The sequence below is a fragment of the Vitis vinifera genome, chromosome 8, assembly GCF_030704535.1.
Source record: "Vitis vinifera cultivar Pinot Noir 40024 chromosome 8, ASM3070453v1".
NCBI lineage: Eukaryota > Viridiplantae > Streptophyta > Magnoliopsida > Vitales > Vitaceae > Vitis > Vitis vinifera.
The window spans coordinates 16,141,032-16,161,015 of record NC_081812.1 but is presented as its reverse complement, the minus strand read 5'-3'; the positions used below and the strand labels follow the sequence as shown (position 1 = coordinate 16,161,015).

The window sequence follows — 19,984 nt, the reverse complement described above, 5'->3', positions numbered from 1 at the left end:
TAAATTAAGTGATTTTTTATGTTGTTGGTTTGTTATTTAAAAAAAAAATCCATGAATTTTTTTTATAGATCTTAACCTTTTAAGAAACAAGAGAATATTTTGATAAAAACAAAACTTATTTTACTTTTACTCTGCATTTTCCTTCCCATTGAAAACATATACATCACATCAAATTTCTGATAGGATTTTTTAGCAGAGTTTTGGGTCTTGTGAACCGCTTAACCATTGAACCGATCACTCAAAAGACTTGAACCCTGCACTTTAGGCTCATTAAATGAGCCCACACATCATTCCACTATATCTAACTTATTGTTTCATATGGTAAACAAAAATATATATTTTGTTTGTTAAAAAATGATCAAATTAGTTAAAATTAAAATTTTTATTTTTAATATATTTACATTTAAATATTATACATATTTTATTTAATAAAATTAAAAATATTAATAAATATATACTTATGCATAAGATAAAAAATAAATATCATTGAATTTTAATTTATTTATATATTTTTTAAAATTTTTATAATTATTTTTAATTTTAATAATATATAAATTATATATTTATAACATCACCGATTCAATCACTAATTCGCTTGATAAACCGTAAGTCGATAATTTTTTTTATTTAATGACCAATTCGATTTTGAAAACATTATTTTTAACTCTTATAAAAAAAGTTAATAATTTTAATCTATTAATATATTAATATTAATATATTAAATGTAATAAATTACATCATTAAATTATATAAAATTATTAAGCTGATTTCACCTCAAAATCTTTTTTATTTTATTTTATTAATTTTCTATATTTATGCAACAACCACTCTTAAGTTTTATTTTTCTTACAATTTTATTGAATGAAAAGGTCGGAAAACTTAATTTATGAAATTTAACTTTTTTATTTCTCATTTTGATAAAAATATTCTTTGAAAATTCATTGGTATATTTATCACTATTTATGTACAAAGGGGGTTATTAATTTATTATCAAGTAGCTTTTAACCAAATATTTCTAAAGTATTTGGTTATTTTGGTGAGGTCGGACCCGACGCAAGAGAGAAAATGCCAGTGAGAGTGGTGGAGAACTCTGCACCTTCCCAGGTTTCAGGTACCCGCTCTATTCGGATCCTTTTTCTCTTGTTTGCTTTTTCACAAATTATATCATCTGTATTCTCAATTGTTGCCTTGCGGCATCTCCCTGATTTTGGGTCTTTGATGGCGAACCCTAGTTTTTAGAGTATGTTTTCGTGCTGAATTAGAACCAATGTTATTGCTATGGTTAGGGTTAAAAGTTTTTGTGTGCGAAATCAGAAACTGGGTTTAGGGGCATCAGAACGCGGTTCTCAGAAATCAGCATTGATGTGATCATTTTCTGGGACAAAAGGGCTGGGCATTCTACTGGTAGGGGTCTAGACTAAGAATAAGAGACCAAGGACAGAAGCTATGGAAATTTTACACTTCACACGCTCACCAAACAAACAAATGGCAATTTTGCTTCCATGATGCGTGTAGGGTTGAATATGCTAATCACAAGGTTTCATGCTTAGTAAATTCAAACTGTTTTTTTTTTTTTTTTTTCCTTTTCCATATTTCTTTGGGTTCTTGTGGTGCCTTATGTTGATTTTTATTGAATTCAGATCAAATTTCTAGATCATAGAGAGCTTTATCTACATTTATGTTTTTGAAGATAGGCTAGTTTGGCTTCTAGTTCATGTGATTTGAACATATGAGTATCTTCTCTCTTAAATGTGAAGGTGCAAATCTTGGACACACTTCACCCCCGGCTTGTACTCTTTTGAGTGTTGGACAGGTGAATTTCACTTTTTCCCTTTAAATGTGGAATCTGTAATTTTCTTCAGGCCCTTGATAGTTTTTAACATTTTGTCTTGCATTTAGTGTTAAGCTTTTAACAATTGTTCACTACTTAGTCTCATCTACATTGATCTACATTGATCTACATGTTTGATTTGCTTAGTTAAAATTAGCTGTTATCATTCATTTTAATGATTTACTAGCAACTAGCAAGTTACATGTTCTATACAATTGGATACATCTAATTAGTTGTGAATAGTTGTACAGCATAATAGAAATATACGATGGCTGTTTGCCCAAAATGAAAAAGCAAACACATTAAAGGTTTTCAATCTGTTTGTCATTGCATCCAATAATGCAAACATTGGATATGAGATTATTCAGGATTAGCTATTGATGGGTGCTATATATCTCATGACATGCATATTGCATAGTTATAAGAAAATGGTAGGAGTTCTATTAGATGAATTTTGTAGAAATTGCTTTTCATGCACATGAATTAAGCCTTCCATGCTTGTATTTTAGTCATGTTTTTTTTTTTACGATTCATGAATTTCTTTCACAACTCATATGAATTTAGCTTTTGTACTTTTCTATGTCAACCGTATTGGTTTCATGATTCATGAATTTATGCAAAAGATATATGAGTCTATCTTTGAAATCTTAAAGACAGAGTGAAATTGTTTTCTCCATAAACAAACAAGAAAGATATATTAACAACACCTATCAAAAAGGGTGCACCAAATCACATGGGTTATATACAAGGGCACCAAAAGGCAAGAACAAAACAAAGATGTAATACACAAAAAACAATAACCCCTCCCCCTTACACAATGGCCATCCAATTGACTGAGTCTATCATAGACATTGGCCTTTCATTAATCCCATCCTCATCCACTCCAAAAAATAGACATAAAAATGAGCGTTTTAACGTTTGATCCATTTGTTCCACGTCCTCAAAAGACTTATTATTTCTCTCCTTCCAAATAATTCATAAAATGCATAAAGGAGCAACCCTTTATGCTTTCTTTCTTCTCTTCCCCAAAAAGGATCCTTGCAAACTTGAGAGGGCCCCTTTAATTGAAGCTTGCATCACCCATTCTACCCCAAACAAAGAGAAGACTAACTGCAATGAGATTCTTGTTTTGGTACAATGAAGCAAAAGGCGGTCTACCTATTCTTCCTCGTCTTTACACAAGGAAAATTTGTTCACCATGTTCCAACCCCACTTTTTTAGCTAATCTTTGATGAGGGTGATGCAGTACATAAAATAAAATGCAAGGAGAGTATAATTGAAAGGACCTTAGGAATCACTCCTAGAAACCTTAAGCTTCACACCCAAGTACTCTTTGCATCACACAAAGGAAAAAAATGGCTGCTGAAAATTCATCCATTCATTGACTCCTTTCCAAAGACTAATCAACTACTATATAAGACTTTTCTAGGGACTTATAACTCCTTGGAACTGGACATGGTAATAATGCAACTTGAAAATGACGAACTTGGACTGACTACTGACCACATTAAAGACTAGTGGAAAATGACAATAATAATGACTGAAAATGGTAACTTATAACCATCGATTAGACCCATAACTTAATTTCTGAAAGTGCTTTCTAGGCTGAACCCATATTGGCTTATATAAGATCTCAACTAAGCCCATTACCATCCAGAGAGTGCCAAATTAAAGCTTGGGCCTTGGAGCTCACTCCTTTGCTCCTCTGATAAACTTTTAAAGGTGGCTGCCACTTGTCTTCATCAGAGGGTCCTACTGCAAGTTGCTTCATCAGAGTGGGGTCATCTCTTCTCAACATGAAAACAAAGTATAGAGATTTTACTGAAAGCACACTACTCTTTGTTTCCAACTAGATCACCCTATTCCCATCATTCCTACTTGACGCTTTTGTTTGTGACCTTAAGAGAAATTTGTCCATTCTTTCAAGTTTCCAGTCATGTAGCTGTCTTACAGAATATCTTTTCAGAGGAACTGCCACTCAATGGTCACTCTCAGCTTTTAGCTAAAGCCAAACTAATGTAGGTCAGCCCTAAGATTGTCTACAATCAAATAGGTACACTAAGACATCAATCTTTTAGGGTTTAAGGAGATCGATGGGGAATAAAAATTATGACAGTAGGAAAAAGTAAAATAAAATATATGGAAAGAAGGATATGGAAGAAGAAATAGAAGCCTTGGAATCTCACTAAAGTCTTTTATAGATGTCTCACTTAGAAGAAAATATAGTCTCACCATTGAGATTTGCAAGATATAGAAAGAAAAAGTTAATATTAGGGTTCAGTGCACTTTACTCTTTCAACCTTTGACATGTTTTACACTTTACCTTCTAACATTCAAAACCCAACAGTTTGCTGCTAATTATAAACCTTTCATAAAATTATAAAAGGAGTTGTTCTTTTTTTCACTCTAGTTTTTCAATTTAGGAATAACCAACTTTAAATTGATTACTTTGAAGCGGAATTCCTCAAATGCTTTTGAAATATGATAGTCACTAGTTTTGATTTTTTTTCTTTTTGATTTTAGAAAGATGTTTGCATGGCTATTCGAAATTTCTACATGCAACTATGAAGTGTGATAACTTTGAATTTGAAAAACATGTGTTTTTTTTTTGCATTTCGACCTTATTTTTCCCTTAACAAACTGCTCATTGACTTTTTAACAAGTTTGGCCACTAAATTATCGTTCTCTAATAAGTTTGGGGGATAAAGTGTTGAGTTTTGAATGTGAGGGGGTAAAGCATATTTAACCCTTAACATTATTAGTTGTCAGTCCTAAATCTCATTTTACATTAATTTGTCTTATTTATAGGCTCTAGAAAACCCTAAATTTTGAATGAAACTATTAAAAAATAAACTTAATTTGTACAAACTTCTTATTATAAAGTTTCTAATGATTCAAAATAGAAACATTTTAAAAAAAGAGATTAATTTAGAAAATAGAAAATTTAGAAACTTTTTTCAAGGAGAATTCCAAAACTTCCAAATTTTAAATAAAACTCAAATTTCAACTACTAAATAACAATGACACCTAAAATATTGCAAAATTACCTAAATATCCTAATATCCTTGATAGATAATGTAGGTTTTTATTTATTTATTTATTATTTATTTTTTCTTGAATAGATTTTGGAGATCCATTTTCATCTCAAAGTTATGATAATTTTTTTTTTCTTAATAAATTTTATTTTAGACCAGTGCATCATACTATTACTGCTAATAAAGGGAGAATAGGATCCAGTGTTATTCAAATGTTTGGAGACAACATAGCTGCCAACTTGTACATTTTTTTTTTCTTTCAATAGGTAAGACAGGATTGTAAAATTACTTTTAATTTGCCTTTGTAAAATTAATGAGATGAGATTTATCGGGAATAAGCGTTTCTGTAATGCTCATGTACCCACAATTCAAATGTTTAGATTCATCTGAATCAAAGTTTCTGCATGCACGTGCATGAGTTTGTCATTCATTTAAAGGCGGCATACTTTTTGTTGAATAAGATGAAAAGTGTCAGTTTAGCCTTGCTGCATAATTTTGTTACAGGCCTTTTCTGGTACTCAGAATGTCTCTAGTGTACAAAAGGACGAAGCATGGAGAGTTAACGTCCGTATCCAAGGTTGTGACCTTGATCATGGTTATCTATGTGGCACTATGGAAGCCCTTAATGTTCCAATGGCAGACACACCAGTAAGTCAGCTTCTTTTTTTCATATAAGCCATTAGGTTCCATGTAATTTTTTCCCCTGTTCATGCTGTTCTTTGATATATATAGCAACACCACTGGACATAAATTCATTGATATCATTAATCAAAATGACATAAAAGGGAAAAGTGGATATCAACCTACTGTAGAGAAACCCTGACAACATTTCAAGAGGGCCCCATTTGAGGAAGTAGATTTAGTTAACTAAGATTTTAAATGGGCAAAACTAGTCATCAGATATATAACTTTAACATTCCATATCTAGAGCTTATTCAAAAAGATTTGGGGCTTCTGTAAATTATGGCTTTAGTTGCACTCGCAGAAATAAGGCATACCAATGACAGCTTTCAGAGTCTTTGTAGCCTTCATCGAGCATTTACTGTGTTTTTATTTATTTATTTATTTATTTATTATTATTATTATTATTATTATTATTATTATTATTATTATTATTTGCATCTCAGGTTGTAACTTTTTGGGAAGGAGAGATTGTTGATGCCAAGAATTACACTTTCTTCACAGGCAAATGGGAAGCATCGTATGTTGATGTTCTTTTTTCTTTTCTTTTCTTGGCATGGATCCTGTTTAGTTTAGCAATAGTGGTAAACAAGCTGATTTGGATTACTTCTAGCTATATAAATTTGGAAACAAAAACCCCTTTCCCTACAGTTAATCATTTTGGAAATTGTTAACAGGCCAGAGGATGACATAAGGCACTGGACTAAGTTTCCATCTTTTTCACCCCTTGTGGTAAGGGTCTGTACTCTTCTCTTTCACATGTGGAATTTATGCTCTCTTAATAACTCTTTATTTTTAGGGCCAAGTGGAGGCTGATGGAGGCAAATCTTTGGACCTGAGTAACTATCAGTATATATTTATGGTAATCTGGTCTCAATTATTTTGCCTGTCAAAAAAACCAAATGATCTCAATTACATTTTCATTAATTGGTGAAAGAACTGTCTTTGTCAAGTGATAACTTTATATATATATATATTTTTGATGTATTATTTCAGAGATGGAAAGAGCAATACTTTGTTAATGTTGGAACAGATTGTGGGTTAACTATTGCTGGCTTTTACTATGTTTGCTTCTCTTGTAATGATGGCTCCATTAATGGTTTTTATTATGATCCTAATAGTAGGTATGGTTTCCTCCCTCACCCCTTTCTTCTTCTTTTATTTGGCCAAAGCATTCTACCTAGTTTAACAATCCCCTTTTTTGATCAATGGTGCATGTAATTGAAACATCCTGCAGCCCATTTCAGAAGCTTGAGCTGAAATCCACCAATGAAGGTAGATCAGGTTTCAGTTTTTCATCTTACGAGTTGCAATGAAGTGCAGGCGGTTATTTCCAAGATTAGCATTTGCATCTGGTTTGTGCATTGTTGCCGGCAAATGAGTTGACAAGATGTGCATCTACTTTTGTTTGTGAAAATTATGCAGTCTTGTGTCATGACAATGGAGAGTGAGAATTTAGCATGTGAATGTTTAACCAAAATTCTGAGATGATGAGCCTTGTTCTGGCGAGATTCTATTTGCTAATCAGTAATTTTTACCTTAATCTCATTATGGTAATACTGTCACATAAATAAGAATTCATATATTTGTTCCTTGCAAGAAGTGTATTGAGAAACAAAGCAATTTCTTTGCCATTTATGTTCTTGATTTTTTTGCTACATGACATGTTATTTTTTCTTATGAATGTTGTTGGAGCAACAATTTTCCAACATGCTTCTCCCCAAAAGCTCCCGCCCTGCAACTTTGTAGATGAGTGTAACGACTTTGTCCATCATTGAATTGTGTGTTTGTTGAAACAAAAAGGAATTGTCACATGTGTACTTTGTCTGATGGATCCTTCTCCAATAGTCACTCCAAAGGTCAAGTTGGCCCTTTATCACAAAAAAGAAAGAGTGGAAAAAAAAAAAGGAGAGGAAAGAAGAAAAAAAGATGCATTTGCTAGCAGTATAATGCAGGTAGTATGCCAGTGGTGAAACAATGGGAATGTAGGGGTGGTGTTGAAGTGTCGATTGTAACACTGGTGATAATTGATAAAAAGTTGCAGGGGGGCGTTGACTGTTTTTGAGTATTGGCCCGTCTTTTTACCTTTTTAGTAAGTTTCCTGTTAATGCCACCCTTTCGGATTGTCTGTGAACTGTGAAGCTGCAAGATGCTGAATCCCAACATGATGCGAATGCAAGCCGTGGTGTTGTCACGGATAAAAAAAGGAAAAAAATAAAAATCAACATGCGCATCACAGTAGTAAGTGGGTAGTTGGTTTGTCCGTTAATAGTTTGTGATGGGCTCATGAGTTGAAGATGATCAGAACGTGGCCCCACGTGCAACAGCAAAAGAGACTGTAGGAGAGAGGGCGTGGGTGTCCCGCGGTCCGCTGTTCAGTTGAGTGGGGCCCTCCAATTCCTGGACTCTCGGATGCAATAACTGGCGAAGCAACACCCGCTCCCTAGTCCCTCCTCATGCAAAGAGGGCATAAATCACATAGTCGTAAATAGAAGGCGCATTTAAATACACCCTATTCCTCGTGCCCGCCAGCACGCCATTCGTTACTGCGGTCAAAATAAAATCCCCCTTCTCTCCCACTCCCACTCCTCCATCCTGCATTTACCCCTTTCATGTGGGACGTGTCCCCATTAATTTAAATCTCCCCTCTCAATTTCTCTCTCACAGACCCCCCTCCAACTCTCTATAACTTCCCCTCTCTTCCTTTCCCTGGTTGTACGAGAGAGGTAAAAGCGTTACAGAGGGTACTTCCAATCGGTTTGTCATGTCAGACCATTTCCATCTTCCCAATCTCCGCCTCTCCCAGTTATAAATTTGTATGTGCTCTCCTAACAGTGTTTTGGAACTAATAATGGAGAGCCTCCTCTGTGATGAAATATGGCTTACCAGTCCTGTAACTCCTGACCCACCCTGTCGTGCACCCATGCAACCCAATTTCGACATTTACGCTTCTTCATTCTATACCACTAAACAAGATCGCGAGCAGGCTCTCGCTATTTGCATGCGCCAGGAGCTCAGTTACATGCCTGAACCTGAATACGCCCACCGTCTCCGGTTCGATGATATGGGAATCTCTAGGTTCAGGGTTATACAATGGATCATCAAGGTCATTTTTGGTCTTCTCCATCGATCTTCACCCCCTCTTTTTCAGTGTTTTATACGCTAATTATGCATCTTATTTCTGTCTTTCAGTCTCGTAGTCGATTGAATCTCTCTCTTGAAACAGTTTTCAGTGCTGCAAATTACCTTGATCGATTTATTTCAATGAATCAATGGCATGTAAGAAATAACGAGTTCTGGAATTCATTTTTTCTTTGTTCATTTTCTAATTATTTTTGGACTGAAAATTTTCTTTTAAAATATACCTGACAGGGTTGGAAATACTGGATGGTTGAATTACTGTCAGTTGCATGCTTATCTGTTGCTTCCAAGTTTACTGAATCCTTCACTCCTTCCTTTGACGAAATCCAGGTGAGATGACAAGTTATTATTATTCTTAACTTCACTGTTATTAGCATTACAGACCTAAAATTATATATCAGTTTATACGGTTATTGTTATGGTTGAAGATGGAGGACCTGGAACACTCATTTGAATCAAGCACAATCCAGCGGATGGAATTGACACTACTCCAAGCACTAGGATGGCGCCTTCGCTCAACAACACCTTACACCTTTGCAGAACTTTTGTTATGGAGTATAGACTCCCTGCAGCCTTACCTTCACCAGGAGTTAATCACCCGAGTCACCGACCTGCTTCTCCATTCTCTTTCTGGTAACTTCATTTCCATCAAATCCAAAACTACACCTTGTTCCATGTACTTGAATCCTCCATGCTATTTACAAGATAGGCCTAGCCAAACATTTCTACACAAACTACCCATCACATTTTGATTAAGAAATCTTTAAGAACAGCTTGCCGACTATAACATATAATTAGAAGAACTCAGTAGCTTCACTAGTTCAATCCGAATCACTCTGGTAGATTCATGTTTGGTAATAAATTAGAATTACACTCACAACATATTTGATCCGTCCAGATTCTAAATTCCTGGACTTCAGGCCATCTGTTGTTGCTGTATCTGCGATAAGATGCTGTTCAGAAGAATTACTTTCCTCAAAATCAGATGCCAGTGTCATGACTTATCTTACTGATTTCATTCCTCCAGAACAAAAGGTAAATATATTAAATTTTATGAGCTTGCTCATGTAATTGAATGCAGTGTGTTTTATTTATGGGGGGGGTTTTCAAATTTCTAGGATGATCTAGCAAGGTGCCAAAAGATCATGGAATTAAGAATGACTGATCCACTGTACAAGATAAAAGTCTGCGGGAACTCCAAATACTGCCCTTCAAGTCCAATAACAGTGCTAACAATGAAGGGGACGAACACATGTGATTGCCACGTCAATCTCTCTGTGTCAAAGATGCAGTCAGGTTCAAACATCAATTTCAGATCAAATTTAAGGAAGCGAATGAGGGAAGGACATTGAAGATGACGTTAAGAAGCATTTTATCATATCTTATTTTGTTGTTGTACCAAGGCTTATGAAGGAAAACTAATCAAAGTTTGCCTGTTAAGCCTGCAACGAAGTTGCTACTGGTCAGATTGATGTGTGATTCCACATCTATATGGTTTGGTTCTTCAAAAATAAAAAAATAGAATAAATTCCAGAACAGAAAGTTACTAATACATGGTATGCTGAGATATTGAGTCAGAAACAATCAAATACTTGCCATATATTTGCCTTCCTGGTTACATACCAGCCAGAATGGAGGATTATTATCTCATTTCATCACCACCAAATTTATATCACAAATGAGAATCGCACTCAACTCCATCTTCAACGTCTCTATCTTCCACCCTAATTATCTCTTCCAACAAAGGTGCTTTCATTTTTGTAAGAACCAACCTTGGTTTTCATATTTGTTAGAATTAAACTCGATTAGAATGAGGCAAAGAAAACCCATGCATGGGCCCATGCAGGAATATCTGGTAATGATAATGAATGAGGACATCATTTCTTCATGATCGTCTAGCTTTCATGCATGGAGTCATAACAGGAACAATTAATTTCTTGATGGGCTTATCAGCAGTCGAATATAACTGGTCTTAGTACAGTTTTATAAATCTGATTGCCGAGAGCAAACCGGGCCTTCCAATCTCACTATAACTCGAATGGATTCATTTTCTGGTACAGGCTGATGTGGGTTTCGGCATTCATTCTTGAGTCTCAGTTTAATCTATATCCACATACTGAAAATGGAAGTGAGGACTTAATTATTAGCTCATTGCATACATGTGACTGGCAAACATGATGAAGTAAAAGATGATTGGCTGTCTCACGCGTAATAGCAAAGCAGATGGTTGCCTGTTCAGTGATTTTCATGTATTGACGATATAGCCCCGTCATTGTATATGGACTGAAAATTATGTGGAAATGAGAAGGTGATCCATCCATGCATACAAGGTTGTTGGAAACTATGTGGTGACCAATTGCAGCTGGTCACGTAAGCCTTAATTACAATAGCTGGAATGGTGGAACCCACTCTCTAAACATCCCCACTTGTTCAGAAATGTACTACAATAGTTACCCTTGCGCAATGAATTTAACTCACCAAAATCTTTCCTTATCAGCCAATTTGATGAAGTGGGGACCCAGCGGGTAATTGCTTGGTACAGCCGCGTCAGCTATTTAACCTTGGAACACCTCCTCTCTAGTCCATTGGAATTTGGAGGTCTATTTAATTCTGGGCCCACCTACTGTTGAGGCTCCACTCACAACTTGACTTGCCAGCTATGCCAGGGTTTTTACCATCATTAATAAATACCAAAAAAAAAAAAAAAAAAAGAAGAAAAGAAAAAAGACCACTTGGTCGCTTACCCATGGCCAGAAGTGAAGGGGTAGCCAAAAAGCAGATAAGATGGTGAAGTAATGGTTAGGGTTGCAGAAGAGAATGGCAACTTCATCACCAATTTCAGCTTTGTCTGTCCTCCCAAGGAGTGCTCCAATAGTGTCCCTTCTCAATCAGCAACTGTCTCCGTTCAACCATCGGAGTCCATGTAGCACAATCTCTCAGCCGAAGAAAAAGGTCTCTTTCAGGGTTCAAGCGGCAAAGCTTCCTCCTGGGGTAGGGTTTCTTTGCTCCTTCACTTTTGTGGGTTTCCTTCATTTGAAGAGCCTTTTCTTATTAGATTAGAAAAAAAAAATGGTTATTAAAAATTTCAGGTAGAATTGCCAAAAGTAGAGCCAAAATTCGAAGCTCCCTTTCTGGGGTTCACAAGGACAGCAGAAATATGGAACTCCAGAGCTTGTATGATTGGCCTTATTGGAATTTTCATTGTAGAACTGGTACAGTCCTCATCTTAATTATCCCTCTCTCTTTCATTACCCTGAATGGGAAAGAATTACGACGGGGTTTGTGGCTTTGCAGATATTAAACAAGGGAATACTTCAGGTGATTGGGGTGGATATTGGGAAAGGTCTTGATCTTCCTCTCTGAGTACACAGCCTTCAGTACGTTTGCAGTTGAGGCTACTTGGGGGTTTGTTTCTTCGATAGCTTCGTAATTTACCTTGTAACTCTGAATTGTAAGTGTCAAGGCAGAGCGTGCACCCTGTCGTTTATGATACAAATTGCAGTTATCTGCATATTAATTTGGAAATTACGGCTTAGCTTCTAATCTGATTGTTGTTTCGTCCTTCAATTAAGAGGTATCTACATGTTGATCAAGCTTGTTGGAAAATCAGGTCATTAACAACTCCATGATGGATTACATATCTAAATTGTCATCTTTAATGCACTCCTAGCCTGTTTTGAGGTTTTACAGGCCACGCGATTGCCTTGCCACCCACCCACAATAGCGAGGATGCAACGTGGCAGGTATTCCACCACCACCCGAAGACTCTTTTTCAATGGTCCCAAAGGGAGAACACTAGATTTCTCCAATGGCTTCAGAAAGATAAGATTTCCTGGCTGAAAATGAACCAGGTTGGAACTTCGAATAGCCAAAGACCCTAGGAAAAGTGCGACCAACATGCACATTAGCAGAACTAATAGGCTTCCTTGTTAGTGGTTGAGACAAGCAGTGTTGAATCATTGATCACCCATTCTGCAAGAGGATGGTGATTTTCCTGTATTAACTGCAACTCCAAATTGCAGACTATCCAAAGTTACTGGAAATGCCCCATAACTCATGTGGTGACATGTAAAAAAAACCAATGTTTTCAGAATCGGATCGATTATTGAATCGAAAAATTTATCAGTTCACGGTTTGCTGATCGGACCAACAGTTGAACCGATGACATCATAAATAATTAAATATATAATTTATAAATTTATTAAAATTTAAAATAATTATAAAAATAAAAATAATAATTTATATGTTATTTAAAAATTTAAAATTTATTTATAAATCAGAAAATTAGTTTCAAATTAGAAATAAATCAAAATTATAATTAAAAAAATAACACATTAAATATAAAACATTAAAAAAAAAAAAAAATTCCTTCCAGCGACTGTTGCACTTTTACAGTGGATTGGGAAAGGGGTTTGGGGGGTGGTTTTGACAGTCGGGGAAGAGGGGTTTACATAGAGGAGGGCGACAGGGCTTACACAGGGGTGGTTGCGGCGGGAGAAAAGAGATTCATGACTGTTGTCCGCGGGGAAGCTTCCACTTGGCGCCGAGGGAGCTGGTGTCGTGGCGGGGAGGGTCACAACCGGTGTCAGGGCATTGGATGGGGACTTACACAGGGGTGGTTGCGGTGGGAGGATGGGGATTTATAGCTGCCGCTGCGGAGGGGGCGCGATGGTGGCTTCACGCTGCAAGGGATGGGTTCATTGGGTTGAAGGTTGAAGATGGGAGAAGAGGCATCGTTTTAACACTGAAAAAAAAAAAAAAAATTGGAACCGGCCGGTTCACCGGTTCAATCCCAGTTCAACCTCTTTCCGGGCCAATTGACCGAACCGGACCGAAACCGTGACCGGTCCGACCGGTCCAGTTTTTAAAACCATGAAAAAAACCAGCTGTTATCCCACCCCAGCTATAATTTTTGTTTCCCAGAACAGTAACTTGATAAACAAAGGCAAAACACACATGAATACCCTCTGAACAGACAGGCAAGATTGAACACCTTCCTTTATTTTAGTCCACAATTGATTTGCAAGGAAACGTGTACCAAGTAACAGATCCTGGTGTACATGCATCTGCGGATATTTAGCTATGTGGACATGACTAGTAGCACAATTCCTCATTCTCCATCTCCTGGGAATATTTGTCGCTCGGTATATGCATCTAGAGATATTGGCAGCCAAGTACATCACACTGCAGGATTCCTCATGATGCATCCCCCGAGGAATATTTAACTGTTGTTATAAACCTTGGAAAAAGGAGAAGCTAGGAGAAGCTACAGGGCCCTGCTTATTCGAGCATCTATAATTGGCACTTTTGAACAAAGCTCAGACATTTCTAAAGCCTCAGCCAGTGAAAGCCGGCGGTTTCTCCATGCTGTCTGTGCCCAGCTCTTCATTCTCTCTCCTTCATCCTTTCTGTTCTGTTGGACACAAAGTACTTCTGCATATGCACCTAAGATCGATCCAGAAACATTGTTTAAAAGTCATCATAGCAAACCACCAGAATAAGAGATACACAACTAGAGGTTTGTCTAAGGATGGCTATAAATCATTATTGTAAGGCCAATGCTAAGTTATTTGGTTCTCACCACATTGGTTCACTCCAATCAGGATCAATAATTCACAATGCATAATCAAAAGTGTTTAGATGTTCAAACATACCTCTAGCAAGGGCCACAATATCCCTTTGAGCTACATCTGCCTTTGAACCTATACAATCAGTGAAAGACAAATCTTTTCAAGTTTAATAAATATGAGGAGATGGGAAATTTTTTTACTAAATCGTGTCCCATACCTTCAGTCTCCAATGACGGGGCTTTTAGCAAATCTAGTGCCCTTCTATAAAGTCCCTGTCAAAGATAGCAGAAGAAACTATTAAAAAAATTAGTCCATAAATAAATTACAATATGCTAACTCTCTATCTAAAATCCAACCACAAGAAGTAGGAAGAGATCAGCTGAAAAAATTCAATGAATCAACCAAGTCATGTCCTGAGCATTTAACGAGCATCTAATTAGAGTAACTCTGGAAGACCCAATCTCAAACCGGGTGCCAATATCTCTAGATGCATATACCTAGCCACAAATATGTGCTGAATCAAAAGAATAGACTGGGTTATGAGTCAGTTCTCACCTCTTGAATCAAAAGAGAACTTGAATGCTCCATAATTGCTTTATGTCGAAACATGAGGGCTATGCAGGTTAAGACAATACCAACATTGGGATGATGTGAACCTATACCATCAAACCAGTAAGACTACAATAAATCATCCACACATCATCCAATAAGCAGACTTCCAATAGAATGCCGAAAAACATGTTTGTAAGTCTCAATTAGACAAAATCAAAGCAAAAGTGACACACCAAAATGTTCCTCTGTTTTTGTTAACACCCTTGTCAGTATCTCCTCTGCTTCACTAAAGTTCCTGAATACACAAACGTCAGAGTCCATGTCCCAAAAAGGATCGTATTAAACTAGCTATAGAAAGGTCCACAACTAATCCTGCACTTACCCCAATTGTCCCTCAAGCTGTCCTAAATCACAGGTAGCCGCCAATTGAACTTCCCTCCCAGACATACTACAAGCTGCTAAAGCATAAGGATCAGCAAATTCTTTATTTGCAGATATCCCTTCAATTGCCTTTTGGTATAGCTCCTTCGCTAACGAAAATTTGCCCATTGAGTGCAAGAATTCCCCATATGAGAGAGCCGCATTGCCTATGTATCATACCATCAATTTTATTTTTTTTGATAGGCATATATCATATCATCGATATACTGTGCAATAAGAGGAACCTCACCAGTGCAACCTTTTTCATCTTGTAATCCTTGAAAGAATGACTCAGCTGCAAAAAAAAGCAGCTCAACATTTAGCAATTGAAATGAACAGATATAACAACCAAACAAGGTAAAAATGGGAAAATTGCTAGACATACCAGATTCAAGGTTACCATGGACAAGCTCAACTAACCCTTTTAGTGCTTTGGCACGAACATTTAGAACCTTGGAGCCAAATCCATTGCCTATATCTGCTGTGTCATTCCCCAAGAGTTGAACGCATTTATCTGCAAGCACCCGTGATGTATCGTCCTATATAGGGAGAACAATCTACACATAAATCCCAACTGTGAATAGAATATTAGAAAAATAGAAGCACAGAACACCAGTGGTGGTGGTACCCGCTCCAACTGTAAATTGAGTCCAACAAGACCTTCCATGGAAGCAACTATAGCAAAACCCACAACGAGCAGACAAATCAATACCCACATTATCATAGATACTTGCGATAATAAATCATAAAAAATATATATATAAAAAAATAAAAAATAAATAAAAACCCAAATTACCTCTAACACCCAAATGAGACTCTGCTAAACCTTGAATTATCTGGAGTTTGTCAATTGCATCATCAAAAGCTCCCCTGAAAGCTCAAATTGGGATTGTTATGAACTAAACTGTTTCAAATAGAAATAATCATATTAATTATATAATCCCAAAAAAAAAGGGAAAAAAAAAAAAAAGGAAGAAACGAAAAACCTCTCAGACAATAAGGTAGACATGGCAAGTAGGACCATGCCCCTTGAATTTTGGCTAGTGGTATCGTCAACCTCGTTTGAGTGAGTCGAAAGGCACTGCTCCAGTACCAGTAGACCTTGTGCGTAGGATTCATCTACACACGCAAAACTTGACTTCGAATTTTTCTCATAATTCAAACCAGAAGAAGAAAGTAAATAGAGAAACAGGGTGTTGAAGATGTGTAGACTCAGAATTACCAGATTTAAGGGACCTGGCGTGAGAGAGAGCGTAGTCGATCATCTGAAGAGCGACGGGGGTTGCATTTGAGCCTTGGGGCCCACAAAAAAATCTGGATGACGATGGAGATAGAAGAGACGGTGTACGAGAGAGGAGGCCCATTCCAGTGGCCCGAGCAGCGGCGGTCGCTGCCCTTGACAAATTCAATGCGGTGCCCAACATTGTTTATCCTGTCGGTGGTTCTCCGTTTAGTCGGGAAAACGCAAAACCCTAGAAGCAGGGTTTGGAGGGTAAAATGGGAAAGGAATTCTAATTTTCCATGTCCTCAAACAGATGATAATCAACGTGTCCACATTTCTCTTTCGGCGGAAGCTGGCTGCCAAGTGCCAACTACACACCCATTACGTGTGTTGCATATTGTATAATACAATGTGCGGGGAAAAAGGCTTCTAATTATAAACATAATTTCTTATTAATATAAAATCACACACATTAAAAATTAGTGTAAAAATTATAAATTTAATATATAAAAACAAAAAATATGACACTATTAAATTTGGTAGTTAACTAAATATGTCATTGAAAATAATATGAAAAATAAAATATTCATATATATATATATATATATATATATATATATATATATATATATATATATATATCTTTTTATTTTATTTATTTATGGTGGCTTATAAAATAAATTATTATTCTATTTTAAATGAGAAAGTTGAACGTATAATAAATAGATATAGTAATTGAATAAATAAAAATTTGAACATAAGCTTTTTTTATTTTAATTTAGTGCATTTCTTGATGAGGATTGAGCTGCTCGATGAGCTCACAGAATTGAAGGGAGCTCAGGTGGTTAAAGGGTGGCACCCTGAAGAATTTTTTTTTATGTTATAACTAACAAGTTTATCCTTATTGTATATTTAATCTTTTTATGTTTAAAGTTTTATTTTTAGAGAGTGTTATCATAATTAAGAGGTGTTTTTTGAGAGTTTTATCATTGTAATACTTCTCGTTCTTTTTTCATAAGTGGATAATTAAGTGTTAGTGTATTTCATAGATATGGGTAAAGATCACATTAATTATTAAATCAAGTTAAAAATCTAATCTTTGTAAATAAAATAACCCAAAAGAAAAAAAAAAAAAATTTAGAACAAAATTAATTTTTTTTAAAATATTTTCTAAATTTATTAATATCTATGATAAAAAGTTACCTTCAAGAAGTAGTAATACTATAAAAAAAAAAAAAGGGAGAATTATGTTTTGGGGGTAGATGGACCCTCAAATTAACAAAAGGTCCATGTAACTCTTCAAATTAAGCCCAAGACCCAATGAAAGTATGGAAATTGAGTTGAAGGATATCATTCTTCAGTATTTCCAAAAATGTCCTTTGTTAATTTTAAGAAAAAAAATTAATATTTTTGAAAAATACTTTTATTTAATTTAATATTTAAAAAAATACTTTTTTGTAATTTAATATTTTTTAAAATACTTTTATTTAATTTAATATTTTTTTAAAATAAATTTATTTAATTTAATATTTTTAAAAAATATTTAATTTAATATTTTTTTTAAATACTTTAATTTAATTTAATATTTTTGAAAAAAAATTAATTTAATATTTTTGAAAAAAAAATTATTTAATTTAATATTTTTGAAAACTACTTTTATTTAATTTAGTATTTTTGAAAAAAAAATTATTGAAAAAAAATTATTTAACTTAATTTTATAAAATATTTTATATGTATTCTTAAAGGGTATATTTGTCCGTTACTATTTCATATCCTTCAACTCAATTTGAAGAGTTACATGGACCCTTTGTTAATTTTGGGGCCCATTTACCATCAAAAGATAATTCTCCCAAAAAAAAATGGGAGACAAGTTGTATTTGTGTTGGTGGATAACTAAAGGTAATAAAAATTATGGAAAAAAGAAAAAAAAAGAAAAAAAGTAATTAAAAACAAATTTCATAAAATCAGAGGAGATAACGTCGTACCTTGTGTCGGAATGTGAAAAACAAAATGGAAAGAGAAAACAATTTGAAATTAAATTAACAAGGTAAGAAAGAGTACAAAATAGAAAGTGTGATTTATTTTAAAGGGATTTAGTGATTTACATATAATGGTAGATGTTCGGAAAAAAAATCTTTAGGAGGAAGAAACAACAATTAGAAGAAACTATAAGCTGCAACTTTACAAATTTTCAATGTGAAAAATAGATTAAAAGATTTTATATTTTTGAAAAAAAATTAAGTATTTAGCAAATTTTTAAAAATCTAAAAAATCTTTATACTATTATAAAATCACTTATAAATTTTTTTAATATGAAATGTATTTAAATTTAATAATTTTCTTTTTCACTGCAATCAACATCAAAGAAAAATTAACTAATGGTCGAACTTATTATATATATATATATATATATATACATATGACATTGCTATGGTACCAAATAAGTATGCATCAAACTTGTAACAATGAGCATTCAAATATATGGATAAATATAAATAGCCGAATCATGGTACAAAGACATGAAATTATTAAATCATGGGTTTAACTCATCTCATTTAAAAATCAATTAATTCTTAGAGAAGTTATTAAATTTTTTTTACTACGTGATTTGATGTTACACTTATCTTAGAATTTAATCATTTGAAGGTACACAAAGGATTTGGCCCATCCCATATAACATATCCATTTCAAAGTTCCGACTCATCCCAAAATTTGTAATGATGCTTAATCATCTTCGGCATGCCTATCCCGTAATTATTTTTTAATTTTTTTTTCCCGAGTTAAAAAAACACATATATATATATATATATATGAATGCCGTTATGGTGTTGCTTTTCCAAATCGTGAATCAACTCAAATTAGTGGTGGTTAGGCTCAAAACATTGGGCACTTTATGCCTGCCTAAGAGCCCACGAAAATGTAGTGGAGACTCCATCGATGGTTTACAGGATTCCTCCTAAAAAAGTAGGAGAGCTTAACCCTCCATACAGTCTCTAGTCTTCTTTTGTTTTGTCTTTAAACAAATAAGCTTTATACATAATTTTGTGCTGAAATGCGCTTCTGGGTCACAAAAGAGGGCATCTTCCGCCACAAGCATTAGAAAGTTTAAGGGGCATAATTGTGTTCCCCATATTTATTCATCACCCCCTTTCTCAGGAATGATGATGGAGATTTGCCCATATTTTATTGCCAATGCTCAGAAGACCCCACCGCTTTAAGTCTCCTAGTTTATTCCGAATCCTTTTAAGTTGTACTGATATGATCAACTTCTCTTTACTTTTGTTTAGAAATGACACCAAATAGAATTCTAATTTGGTATATTTGATTGTGTGTTTCATCTCATAATTAGATTTCCTTAGGACCTAATTCGATATCTGATCAACCATAGAGAACATGAGCATGTTCTTTTAGAGTGAGCATGTGGGCTGACTGAGATCATACGAAGGAGGATCCCACTAGAGAGTGGATCGACGGTACTAAGCTAAGAACAACCATATTTCTCTTTTTGAAAATAATAATAATCAAACAAGAG

The 19,984-nt window shown here is 34.9% G+C and overlaps 4 protein-coding genes across 4 annotated transcripts; 3 read left to right on the top strand and 1 right to left on the bottom strand.

Moving 5' to 3' along the window:
• Positions 1-990: 990 nt before the first annotated feature.
• On the top strand, positions 991-7,100 carry LOC100246019 (uncharacterized). Its single transcript, XM_002270969.5, has 8 exons — positions 991-1,111; positions 1,758-1,813; positions 5,371-5,514; positions 5,994-6,067; positions 6,225-6,279; positions 6,347-6,409; positions 6,544-6,671; positions 6,785-7,100. Exons 1-8 carry the CDS (start codon positions 1,066-1,068, stop codon positions 6,861-6,863), a joined length of 645 nt encoding a protein of 214 aa, XP_002271005.2. The 5' UTR covers positions 991-1,065; the 3' UTR covers positions 6,864-7,100.
• An 84-nt stretch (positions 7,101-7,184) lies between these two features.
• On the top strand, positions 7,185-10,234 carry LOC100263149 (putative cyclin-D7-1). The gene is made up of 6 exons (XM_002271148.5): positions 7,185-8,653; positions 8,740-8,826; positions 8,920-9,018; positions 9,117-9,321; positions 9,587-9,723; positions 9,807-10,234. The coding sequence occupies exons 1-6, from the start codon at positions 8,366-8,368 to the stop codon at positions 10,038-10,040; spliced, it is 1,050 nt and encodes a 349-aa protein (XP_002271184.3). The 5' UTR covers positions 7,185-8,365; the 3' UTR covers positions 10,041-10,234.
• Positions 10,235-11,401: 1,167 nt separating this feature from the next.
• Positions 11,402-12,231, top strand: LOC100263187 (light-harvesting complex-like protein OHP1, chloroplastic). The gene is made up of 3 exons (XM_002270321.5): positions 11,402-11,679; positions 11,778-11,900; positions 11,983-12,231. Exons 1-3 carry the CDS (start codon positions 11,506-11,508, stop codon positions 12,049-12,051), a joined length of 366 nt encoding a protein of 121 aa, XP_002270357.1. The 5' UTR covers positions 11,402-11,505; the 3' UTR covers positions 12,052-12,231.
• Positions 12,232-13,662: 1,431 nt separating this feature from the next.
• Positions 13,663-16,855, bottom strand: LOC100251163 (uncharacterized). The gene is made up of 12 exons (XM_002269734.4): positions 16,453-16,855; positions 16,217-16,349; positions 16,027-16,100; positions 15,859-15,905; positions 15,616-15,769; positions 15,481-15,525; positions 15,193-15,397; positions 15,044-15,105; positions 14,814-14,914; positions 14,476-14,530; positions 14,343-14,390; positions 13,663-14,133 (listed from the first exon to the last, which is right to left on the bottom strand). Exons 1-12 carry the CDS (start codon positions 16,652-16,654, stop codon positions 13,955-13,957), a joined length of 1,305 nt encoding a protein of 434 aa, XP_002269770.1. The 5' UTR covers positions 16,655-16,855; the 3' UTR covers positions 13,663-13,954.
• Positions 16,856-19,984: the final 3,129 nt, after the last annotated feature.

Bases quoted from the DNA above. Each gene is read 5' to 3' on its own strand.
- LOC100246019 (XM_002270969.5), top strand. From the start codon at position 1,066: ATGCCAGTGAGAGTGGTGGAGAACTCTGCACCTTCCCAGGTTTCAG. The intron at 6,410-6,543 runs GTAATCTGGTCT...GTATTATTTCAG, and splicing joins ACTATCAGTATATATTTATG to AGATGGAAAGAGCAATACTT. The intron at 6,672-6,784 runs GTATGGTTTCCT...AACATCCTGCAG, and splicing joins TATTATGATCCTAATAGTAG to CCCATTTCAGAAGCTTGAGC.
- LOC100263149 (XM_002271148.5), top strand. From the start codon at position 8,366: ATGTGCTCTCCTAACAGTGTTTTGGAACTAATAATGGAGAGCCTCCTC. The intron at 9,019-9,116 runs GTGAGATGACAA...TTATGGTTGAAG, and splicing joins CTTCCTTTGACGAAATCCAG to ATGGAGGACCTGGAACACTC. The intron at 9,322-9,586 runs GTAACTTCATTT...TGATCCGTCCAG, and splicing joins GCTTCTCCATTCTCTTTCTG to ATTCTAAATTCCTGGACTTC.
- LOC100263187 (XM_002270321.5), top strand. From the start codon at position 11,506: ATGGCAACTTCATCACCAATTTCAGCTTTGTCTGTCCTCCCAAGGAGT. The intron at 11,680-11,777 runs GTAGGGTTTCTT...TAAAAATTTCAG, and splicing joins CGGCAAAGCTTCCTCCTGGG to GTAGAATTGCCAAAAGTAGA. The intron at 11,901-11,982 runs GTACAGTCCTCA...GTGGCTTTGCAG, and splicing joins GAATTTTCATTGTAGAACTG to ATATTAAACAAGGGAATACT.
- LOC100251163 (XM_002269734.4), bottom strand. From the start codon at position 16,654: ATGTTGGGCACCGCATTGAATTTGTCAAGGGCAGCGACCGCCGCTGCT. The intron at 16,350-16,452 runs GTAATTCTGAGT...TTGCGTGTGTAG, and splicing joins CGCCAGGTCCCTTAAATCTG to ATGAATCCTACGCACAAGGT. The intron at 14,915-15,043 runs GTGTGTCACTTT...TTGATGGTATAG, and splicing joins AAAAACAGAGGAACATTTTG to GTTCACATCATCCCAATGTT.